The 11,812-nt window shown below is 41.5% G+C and overlaps 1 protein-coding gene across 1 annotated transcript; it reads right to left on the bottom strand.

Annotated features, from left to right (window-relative positions):
- Positions 1-4,358: 4,358 nt before the first annotated feature.
- Positions 4,359-5,213, bottom strand: LOC149187210 (lipase-like PAD4). The gene has a single exon (XM_089409591.1). The coding sequence runs from the start codon at positions 5,211-5,213 to the stop codon at positions 4,359-4,361; it is 855 nt and encodes a 284-aa protein (XP_089265717.1).
- Between the last annotated feature and the right edge of the window lie 6,599 nt (positions 5,214-11,812).

The raw sequence follows: 11,812 nt of genomic DNA, 5'->3' as shown, positions 1-11,812 counted from the left end.
ACTATCAGTTGTATGATTTACTGAGTTGTATAGATCATGCATGCAATCAAAGAAGGACCTAATTTTGGATTGCACAATTATGGATGAGGAATTTCCCTTTAAATATGGGCTAATTCTCTCTGGAATTGTGTAAAGAATTAGGATTTTGGAGGCTTGGAAATTTGGCTAAGTATTGGCCAAAGGAAGTCATCAGGCGGAAGATAGGAAATACTTGTGCAAGTTAAGATCAAGGTTGAGCAAAGCATATTGTATTCATCCAAATTCTTTGACCAAGGGTGCAAGGAAATAGGGGCTTGGAGAGCAATAGAAGAGGCTAGAGATTGGCTTGAGCTTTCTTGTGAGAAGGGATATTGATCATAATGAGTGTTGAGATTGTTCTTGTGAGAACAAGCATTGTATTATCATCTTGGATTTCTAATTTAATGCAATACAGATAGTGGGATTGTGAGTTGTGGCTTTCCCCGGATACTTATTTTTTTATGTGCCATTGATTTATCTTCTTCTTTTTCATATTGTTTTCATCAATATATTGGCTTATGATGGTTGAAAGTAGGATTCTTGTCTTATGCTTTAGTAAATTTCACGAGCTTGTGAATCTACACGAAAATTTTACAACTAGGTGGGTTGAAGTACAGCTGGTAAAGGATTGCAGCACAGACACTGTTGCGCACTTAATCTTTGAATATATCTTGTCGAGATTTGGGTGCCCAAAGATCTTGATGAGCAACCAAGGATCGTACTTCCTACACAACACTATTTAAGTATTAATGGAGGAGTTTCAGGCACATCATTATAAGAGCATGCCTTATCATCCTCAGGTAAATGACATGGTTGAGGCTTTCAACAAAATTTTGGAGAATGCCCTGAATAAAGTATACAACATCAACATAAATGATTGGGATGTGCGCATACTAGTAGTTTTATGGGCATATAGGACTACCTGCAAGAATTTGATGGGACTGTTGAGCCCTGAAACTACCTTTCTTCTACATACTTTCCTAGACCTTTTTCCCTCACCAGTGCCTCATAAGATATCAAAGATCATTACATATTGATTATAAGAGTGCATTTAAGTGGTTTTCTAACTATATTTTTGTGTTTTCCATTTGACTTAGATTTTATTCATCAATTGCGGAATGCAGCCACTTTCTGTAGCTGACTCGTGATTCCGTAGCTGTTTTTATTGATCTCTAGGTTATAGGTGTTGGCAAGTAAAACAAGGCACGTGGGCAGTTCAGGAATGATTTGGACATGGACCAGGTCCTATCGGTTTAGCCAAATTCGTAAAGGAAAGCCTTGGTCAAATGATGGTCAAACGAGGAGTTCTATAGCAAACAGGTCTCTGTTTTCAACACGTGAAAGGTCCGAGACTGTTCCTAGATCTATGGATCCATTTTGACAGCTGTAGACTGCCTCCACGATGCAAATCCAACATCCACCTTTTGGTAGATTGAATGATCATGGCAACCAAGACGCTAAGCTCACGGGTTCTGTCTTTTTACATGTCCTCTGCTAAAGGTGTTTCATAGGAAAAACAGTTATGTAATTTCCTCTATAAATAACGCATTTGCAAACACATGTAGTTAGTTTTGGAGATAGTCTTGCTGTTAGTTTATATACTGTTGCCATAACATTGGTCCTGTTGTTGTAACGAGAGGATCCTTCCTCTGTTTTGCAATATAAAAGACCCTGTTTCTTATGACTGTTTGAACGTAATTTTGGATTGACAGTGTGTTAACCAAGGCCGTGCAGAGGGCCCCTGCTGGGTGAGGTTTTGTTTCTTTATTTTCGTAAATTCTTCATGTATCGTTTTCTTATTTCCATTGTAAATATTTCATAGCTTGTTCATCTGTGTATATATTTCCTAGTTCATTTATGATGTTAACGTTTCATTCCTGTACATGATTTTCCAGCACTGTATATTTTTGCTAACACTGATTGGTGTATTTCGGGATAGGTTACTGGTGGGCTCCAGTATTGTAGCAATAATGCTACAACTCCTGGAACTCCCTTCTTTAATTTTATCAACCCGGTAGTTCGTAACAAACTTGGAAGCGACGGTGCTGTATGCACAAGTACTAGCTCTTGGCGCAGCTGTCACTTGGTCAGCTGGCACAAGTCCGCTAGGGGCTCAAGCCAACTTCTATGAGCTCTTAGAAGAAGCTTTTTAACTGATGGACGAAAGCTAACTCAAAGGAAGCTAATCTACTTGCGGAAAGAAACTGAAAGCCAAAAAGAAACACAAACCCTAGCAAACCCTAATTCTACCAGCTAGTCCTACCGATGCAAAGGAGAGCATGCAAACTACCGAAAGAGATGCCATTACTTCTAAGAAGGTAAAATGCATGTGTCTAAGTTATCACTATCTGAAGAAAACATCTTTTTGTATTTTTGTTTAAGTTATTAGAATTATCATGCATGTGCTTTTAACTAGTTTTCCACTGTGCAGGGATGGATCAAGGGATGAAATGCTTTGGGAAAGGTTGGGATGGTACAGAGAGGGTCTAAGGGATCCCTAACATTCTTTCTGAGAGTTTCACAAAGTCTGGATGCCATGCAACCGTGTTTATGAACTTCTACAGGAAGTCTGCAGGGGTTTCTACAGGAAGTGTTGTAATTCTTCTACAGGATGTTTCGAAATTGGATTTTTGAGGATGAGTGATTGATGGAAGATGCATGGATGGTTATGGAGGTAGGATGGGGGTCTGAAGTGACCCAGGAACTGATGGATGGAGTGGTGAGATGATATGTGGAAGGCTGATTTGGCTTTAAGGTAGTTGAGACAACAATGGAGAAGAAGGTAGGGTTACGTGGGCAAGAGGATGGGTGTGAAGCGAGAAGCCTAGATATGGGATGAATCAGATGGCTATGATGAAGCTTGACCATGTGAGTGAGTGATAGAGATGCCCTGCACAATGCACATTCAACCGAATCAATGAATTCTTGCAAACAAACTAAGTCCTAGCTAACTTAATCTAACTGTCAATGAAATGAAGAAACAACAGCCTCGTTTGGAAAGAGAACCATGTACATCATGTGAGCAAGAACATTCCGAAAGATCTAAATGCATGACAAACTCCTACCAATTGATTCCCAAACATAAAAAGCTACTTTAACCAACAAAAACAACCACAATAACAAAGTAAGAATTACATCTAAAGAGCAGATTTTATTTTAAGAATGCAGCAAACACACATAAAGATAAATAGGGGAGGTACTAGGCGCTTGAGATGGGCCCAACCCCAAGAGCTACAGCCTCCCAAGAGAGATTTAGAGCTGGTGCAAAGCTTGATTCATCTTTATTAATCAAGAATGAAGAGTTACATCAAAACTGTCCACAAGGAGAGCTTGAGAATGAGCTGAAAGCAAAGCTAATCTATTGCATAAAAATCGAACTATAAACTAGCTAACTAATGGCTAACAAAATGACTAACTGGCTAACCAAAATGAGGCCCTAAGCCTTCTTATTTATACAATTTGAGGACCCAACAGTCCTCCTAAAATTTAGGGACTTGGCTGCCCAAGACTTGTAGTTAACAGCAGTCCTACTTGACTTGCTTGGCTGCCCTTGTGCTCATTGATTTGGTGGCCTTTGAACTCCGAGCTGATGGTGGAGAATTCGAGGTAAGGGCCCATAAATGAGGGGGACACCTTCCTACAAATCCTCTAGCTTGTTCTCCCACGAATTTGGCTGCCAAGTGCTCATTAAGACCTTCAATTTTGTCTCCAAGTGGACCAAAAAGGCTACACAAAGCACCCATTAGACTTGTTGGCATAATGACTAACCAAATTCACTCTATTAACATAAAAATAATCAAAAACATGCAATAAACCAATGAGAATGGTGGATTAAGTCAACTTAGGAGGTTGAATGAGCCCAAATAATTGTCCATTTTTGGGGCTCATCATCACCCCCATACTGAAAGTGTTGCTCATCCTCTGAGCAACCAATCTCTCTCCTCATCTGTGATGGCCCTGGTGGCCTCCTTGGCTAAAATCTCGGCCGATTTCTCCTTTGGATTCCCTCTTTTCAAACTTCCTGTAGAAACAGTTCGCTGGCTTCCTGTAGAAACAGTCCTCTGTCTTCCTGTAGAAACAGACAGCACCACTGTATCTTGCTTGGCTGTGGGCGATTTTCCTTTCAGCTGGGCTGTGGCAGCCTTCATCTTCTCCTCCTTTCTGCTCTTCTTCCCCACTGCCTGCTGCTTGCAACTCTGAGCTAGTGTGATTTGATTAAGTAATATTTGAATGAGTGAGGATTTAATGAGGAGGATCTATCTCCTATAATCTCTCCTCCTTGTCTCATTCAAGTTTCTGCTCTTAATTAGCCAAAATTGCCATGATTTTCTCCCAAAAACTCAATGACGAGGCTCATCAATATGCTGATAGGCCTGATGGATATGCTGAGAAACAAATTGGTGGTGGGGTAGAGGCTGGTACTTGAGGCCTTGGACTATGATATGTTCGCCATGCAACTGAACCTTCTTCCATCTCTCTTTATACCATTCAAGCTCTGCCATGCTACTTTGTTTTACGCTTAATTCAATAGCTAGCTTATCAACATTTGTGTTATACCCTTTTTCAGTTTCGCCAGCTTTTCGTAGGGCCAGCTGTGCATGATCATTCTGAGCTCCAACGTCAATAGCTTCAAGCTGCAATAAAATACCCATCTCGTAAGGGGATTCTGAATTGGAATTCTCTATTGATCGTATCCCTCTTATGGAGTTTTGCAAAACCTCCTCCAAAACAGAATCATACCTTATGTGCTCTGAAAGACAGGCCTGTACAATCTCATCAAAAGAAGTTTGTTGGCTTCGCATAGTCAAACTAAGCATTTCCAAAACCGTCTGAGCGTTTTGAATACAAGCTACACCATTGCCTGAGCAAAGCATGTAAGTGCCAAAAGGTCTATATGGGCTTCTTGGAGAAACAAAGATCTGTTTCAGAAGAGTCCTACAAGCATCTTGAATTAAAGAATCAGGCATATTTGTGCCCTGCCAATAAGGAAAAATGGTAGTCAAGGAGTTAGCAATGGACTCAATCAGTGCAAGGAGCATCCGAGGAACAATATCATGCTTGGAAACCACGTGACAAAAGTTTCCTCCCCAGTTCTCACGGCCAACTGCTTCAACAAGCCTTCCATGTCCGACCAGAGGGCAACCAAACGTGATACAAAAGGGAGAGCTTTGCCTTAGCCTTTTCCCAGAACCCATAATGTGGCCAAGGTTGCAACTGCCCCTCCTATGGAGTGACCCACAAATATGATGGGCTTGAGTTCCTTTTGTTTGAAGTCCGTGTAAATCTGCAACTTTGCTTGGAAATCTGTTTTCTCGATTATATGGAGAAACAACATAAGAGCTCCTGGATGAATGAAGGCTGGTTCACCATCATCACCCTTGAGGCATTCAGAGGAGACCTTTTGAACAGTTGTTATATTGTCCTCTCCACGTTTACTCTGGTTGACAATGAAATCTTCTACTCTTTGAAGCGAAAGCGACACATACTAAATCTTCATGCTCATTCATAGTAAAGCCCTTTGAATTGCTTGCATGAAGAGACTCTTCCCAAACCTTGGGCAGTAGTCCATATGAGACAAGAAAAGTTGCAATCTCCTGACCACCAGTGAACTCTGGAGTTTTCGTTTCTGACTCCATGGCCTGCTATTGCTACTGGATTTATTCCACAATGGTGTCGGATCTCAGAGCTTTCTTCAAGCTCCAAACTGGATGAAGAACCTTAGGCTTCTCTGCTCTGGAAGACTCTGCTGCACTTTCCTGTAGAAGACCCCACCCGTTTCCTGTAGAATGTGATTCTGCCTTTGAGTGAGCCCGATGCACGAGTGAAATTCGAGAACAGGTAGGAAACTCAGCGGAGGACGATAGGTTAAGCCGATTGTGGAAGCAGAGGATGTATACTTCGAGTTGAACATGATGCAAGTGCAAGTTAACAACAGTCTATGAGTTTCAGCTGAGCGCTCAGATTTCTGCGTGATTTTTGGAGTGAGGTGGCAAAGACAGGTGCTGGCCCATGCAACTGTTGTGCTATCATGAACTGCAGTGGTTAACTGTGTGTTCTCTGCCTGTAATCTCATCCATCAGTTGCACTGGAGTTAGGCTGCCCACACTGTCCGTTTTTTTTTAATTTTCACGTGCATGACTGACCCATGCATGCTGCGTGACTTTCTCGTGAGTGCTAGAGAACTGGGTGCCTTGCTACATTCATGGCTTAATTTCACCATTCCATTCGTTCATGCAATGCTTAGACTAGATTCATGCAATAGATGAACAAGGTTTAGTCACGTACCTGAAGTCAAACGGCTGCTTGTGAAGCTTTTTGCTGCTGCATGCTCTGATTCTGCTGCTGCATGCTTGGATCCTTTGATTGCATGAGGGCTTGGCTGATGATTTTTGATTGCTTTTCCTTGTGCAGGTGTCCTCTGGCCGGATCTGAGCTGCATGCAATTGTTTCCACGTTTAGATCTCCACCTTCAAGCTGTTGCTGCTGCATGGTCACAAAACCAGAACTTGTTTTCGGCATTGCTCTCAAACGGTAAACCGGATTGATCTGAAACTCGGTGAGCATGTTCCTATCATCATTATGCATTTCCCATAGCAAAATCGTGATCGATGGATGCATGGATTTCGAGAAAAGTGGAAAATGGCTGAATATTTCAGAGATCGATTTCTCGGAAACCGTGCATCAGAATCAGCTGAAACTGCTTGGGTAGGCTACTATCACCCATGTGCATCTCCCCATGAAATAGGTTTTAAAACGGATGCACGGATATGGAGAAAATGCAAAAATGGCTGATGGTGATGGAGGCTGATTTCTTGGAAACCGTGCACCAGAATTGGCTGAAACTTCTCAAGCATGTTGCCATCACCCTTGTACAATTCCCCATAAAACGGTTTGTCAAATGGATGCATGGTTTTCAAGTTATGGCAAAAACAAATTTTGTTCTATGGATTTTTGCCTCAAGGCTTTTTGCAAATGTTTGCATGGAAGGAAAAACTGAGCTTGGGCTGTGATGCAGATATGGAGATGATGGAGGAGGAGTTGGAAGATTGCATGAGGACTTCTAAACCCTTGAGGAAGCTACCATGTTCGCCAAACCACTTTTTGAAATCCATGTCTAGTTTCCCACAATTTCTACAGGAAGTTCCTGTAGAAGCACAATGAGAAGCACAATGAGGTGGAAAAAATGATGGAGAAAGGCAAGGGATGGCCACACAAGTGCTTGCAGGTCTAATCAACAGATTCCCACCATTAGATTCACTTTTGAAATTGGATTTGGCTCGTCCAAAGGTTCTACAAAATGTTTCCTGTAGAAATACAGAGCTTCCTGTAGAAGGCACAAAAAAGATTCCTTTAACCTTGATTTGAGTGCTCCTCCTGTCATGAAACGTCCTTCTTGCAACCTGCAATGTCATTGCTGCAACATGAAATTATTCAATGGAGATTAGCTTTATTTTTCTTTTCCTTTTTCTCTTTTTTTTTTTTTTTGAAAAACAACTAGGGCGCCTCATGGAGGTTTTCACCCTAATTGCCTGCCTTGGGCGCCTCCAAGGGAGGTTTTCACCCAAAGATCTTATTCTCTTTTCTCTTTTTTTTTTAACCCATTGACCGCCTCATGGAGGTTTTCAATCAATGAGCCAATCTAAGGCGCCTCCGAGGAGGTTTTCACCTTAGATTTCTATTTTCCTCTTTTTTCATTTTTTTTCTTTTTTTCTTTTTTTTCTACCCTACCCTACTTGAAAAACAAAATCGTTCTCAAGTATAAGAATACTTCCAATGGAGCCATGTGCACATCGAGATTAGAGAAAAAATGATGTGGAGGCTCGAAATGCATGCTTGGATAGGTATCCAGATCTCAGGGACCAAATGATCTGACCTTGAAGGGATCAAACATAGCTGAGGAAGAGAGTACTGCTGCAACTTAGTGATTGTCTGGAACCATGTCTCAATATAGCTCTGATATCCTTGGTTCTTTTGCTGATCTGGATCATGTTTCATGTCACCTTCTAACATGACTTTCTTATCTTCCTCTTTTTGCTGATCTTTCTCTTGAATACATGGAAGATTTGATGGTAACCATGAAGGAACTCTCTCGATCTCTGATTCTGATCTCTTCTCTTCATCAAGTGCATCCCATGGTGCTTTGATCTCCTCTTTTGAATCTTCTTTTTCTTTTGGTCCTTCAATGTTGTCAATATAATCTCTGTTTTGCAACACTCTTCCTGAGCTTTGGTGAACATCATTGAGCTCAAGAGGAGTCATTTGCACATGTTGTGCCTCAGCTTTGCAATGGAGTTGAGCTACTCCAATGTGTGGATTTGGAAATGGTGGTACGGGTAGTTGAGTGGAGGTGGGTATTTGAGATGGATGTGGATGGGGTTGTGGTTGAGCAGGCATATGGGGTTGCCTTGGTGGAGCAGGAGGCGATGGTTGTGGATGAGCAGGTGGTGGAGGAAAATGAGCGGGATGAGAGTTGTACTGGGGCCTCCACTCCTGATAAGGTGCATTCCACTGAGGCTGTGGCTGAGCATAAGAGTGAATTGAATGAGCAACTGGTTGGGCATAATATGGATTTGTGAAGGAACAAGGAGGAGGTGTGAACCAGGAAGGATGAGCAGGGGGACCCCAAGAAGGCATGAAAGTGGCTTGATAGGGGTCATAATAGGTCTCGGGCGTCCCTTGCAGTTCCTGCTGGTAAGATCTAGGTCCATGCGGCCAACTTTGGTTCATGTAATAGAGTGATTCAGTGGCTCCTTTGGCTCTCTGATATGCAGCTTTGAATCTGGGTAAGGAAGGGCACTGATCAGTAGGATGGTATTCTTCACAGACAAAACACACTTCTATGGAGTACAATGGACATTCGTTCCTAGGATGCTTTCTAGTGCACCTAGGACAAAAAATGACCAAAGCCCTCTTGGCTTCCTCTTGCTTCCTCTTGCCTCATATCACTCTTGAAATCTTTGATCTGATTTTCAAATTCATCTTTGGACAAGATGTTGCTCCCAAAATTTCTGCTTGTAGCCATTTTCTCCAGAGGAATGTTTTCTTCTTCTTCTCCCCTAGAGGTTCTTTAAATATGCCTTGATGTCCACCCAGGGGTTCTTTAATCACAGCCATCGAAGAAGAGAGAACGTTGGCTGTGTGAATCAGTGGGGGTGTTGTGCAATAATTTTTCTAACTTATCTCTACTCCTACAAGGCATGAAATGAAATCTTTTTGGTTGATTTTTTTGTTTTTTTTTTCTACTTCTATTTGCAAAACTGAAATAGATTGAACTGCAGCTAACTATCTTGCTGAAATGAAAATGCGGAATTGAAATGAAAGCAAGAAAGGACTAATCTATTTTGCTCAAATGAAATTGCAGGAATGAAATGCTAGGCTACGCTTGCGAAATTGAAATGCTAATCTACGCTTGCAGAAATGAAATTGCGGAATTGAAATGCTAATCTATGAAAGCGGGAAAGGCTAATCTACTTTTGCATAAACGAAATTGCATAATGGAAATGAAATAAACTACTTAGCAAAAGATTGTAGTGGAAAATAGAAGAAAAGCGACAATCACCAATACTCTGACGCTTCCCCGGCAACGGCGCCAAAAAGATGGTGGGCTCCAGTATTGTAGCAATAATGCTACAACTCCTGGAACTCCCTTCTTTAATTTTATCAACCCGGTAGTTCGTAACAAACTTGGAAGCGACGGTGCTGTATGCACAAGTACTAGCTCTTGGCGCAGCTGTCACTTGGTCAGCTGGCACAAGTCCGCTAGGGGCTCAAGCCAACTTCTATGAGCTCTTAGAAGAAGCTTTTTAACTGATGGACGAAAGCTAACTCAAAGGAAGCTAATCTACTTGTGGAAAGAAACTGAAAGCCAAAAAGAAACACAAACCCTAGCAAACCCTAATTCTACCAGCTAGTCCTACCGATGCAAAGGAGAGCATGCAAACTACCGAAAGAGATGCCATTACTTCTAAGAAGGTAAAATGCATGTGTCTAAGTTATCACTATCTAAAGAAAACATCTTTTTGTATTTTTGTTTAAGTTATTAGAATTATCATGCATGTGCTTTTAACTAGTTTTCCACTGTGCAGGGATGGATCAAGGGATGAAATGCTTTGGGAAAGGTTGGGATGGTACAGAGAGGGTCTAAGGGATCCCTAACATTCTTTCTGAGAGTTTCACAAAGTCTGGATGCCATGCAACCGTGTTTATGAACTTCTACAAGAAGTCTGCAGGGGTTTCTACAGGAAGTGCTGTAATTCTTCTACAGGATGTTTCGAAATTGGATTTTTGAGGATGAGTGATTGATGGAAGATGCATGGATGGTTATGGAGGTAGGATGGGGGTCTGAAGTGACCCAGGAACTGATGGATGGAGTGGTGAGATGATATGTGGAAGGCTGATTTGGCTTTAAGGTAGTTGAGACAACAATGGAGAAGAAGGTAGGGTTACGTGGGCAAGAGGATGGGTGTGAAGCGAGAAGCCTAGATATGGGATGAATCAGATGGCTCTGATGAAGCTTTACCATGTGAGTGAGTGATAGAGATGCCCTGCACAATGCACATTCAACCGAATCAATGAATTCTTGCAAACAAACTAAGTCCTAGCTAACTTAATCTAACTGTCAATGAAATGAAGAAACAACAGCCTCGTTTGGAAAGAGAACCATGTACATCATGTGAGCAAGAACATTCCGAAAGATCTTAATGCATGACAAACTCCTACCAATCGATTCCCAAACATAAAAAGCTACTTTAACCAACAAAAACAACCACAATAACAAAGTAAGAATTACATCTAAAGAGCAGATTTTATTTTAAGAATGCAGCAAACACACATAAAGATAAACAGGGGAGGTACTGGGCGCTTGAGATGGGCCCAACCCCAAGAGCTACAGCCTCCCAAGAGAGATTTAGAGCTGGTGCAAAGCTGGATTCATCTTTATTAATCAAGAATGAAGAGTTACATCAAAACTGTCCACAAGGAGAGCTTGAGAATGAGCTGAAAGCAAAGCTAATCTATTGCATAAAAATCGAACTATAAACTAGCTAACTAATGGCTAACAAAATGACTAACTGGCTAACCAAAATGAGGCCCTAAGCCTTCTTATTTATACAATTTGAGGACCCAACGGTCCTCCTAAAATTTAGGGACTTGGCTGCCCAAGACTTGTAGTTAACAGCAGTCCTACTTGACTTGCTTGGCTGCCCTTGTGCTCATTGATTTGGTGGCCTTTGAACTCCGAGCTGATGGTGGAGAATTCGAGGTAAGGGCCCATAAATGAGGGGGACACCTTCCTACAAATCCTCTAGCTTGTTCTCCCACGAATTTGGCTGCCAAGTGCTCATTAAGACCTTCAATTTTGTCTCCAAGTGGACCAAAAAGGCTACACAAAGCACCCATTAGACTTGTTGGCATAATGACTAACCAAATTCACTCTATTAACATAAAAATAATCAAAAACATGCAATAAACCAATGAGAATGGTGGATTATTCATGGCTTAACCCCGAAAAGCTACTTGGTGAGCTATTGGATTATGAATGAAGTGATTTGATTTTACTTTCATTTTTGCAATTATATGTCAGGTTCTTCATGTCATTTAACGTTATCTCCAGAGCCATGGCTTAACCCCGAAAAGCTACTTGGCGAGCTATCGGATTATGAATGAAGTGATTTGATTTTACTTTCATTTTTGCAATTAGATGTCAGGTTCTTCATGTCATTTAACGTTATCTCCAGAGCCATGGCTTAACCTCGAAAAGCTACTTGGCGAGCTATCGGATTATGAATGAAGTGAT

The sequence above is a fragment of the Pinus tabuliformis genome, chromosome 3_1 (genome assembly GCF_031772625.1).
Source record: "Pinus tabuliformis cultivar Carrire ecotype Pingquan chromosome 3_1, CPIR1, whole genome shotgun sequence".
NCBI lineage: Eukaryota > Viridiplantae > Streptophyta > Pinopsida > Pinales > Pinaceae > Pinus > Pinus tabuliformis.
Note: the sequence above shows the minus strand (reverse complement) of the source record. Positions and strands in the feature narration are given on the sequence as shown.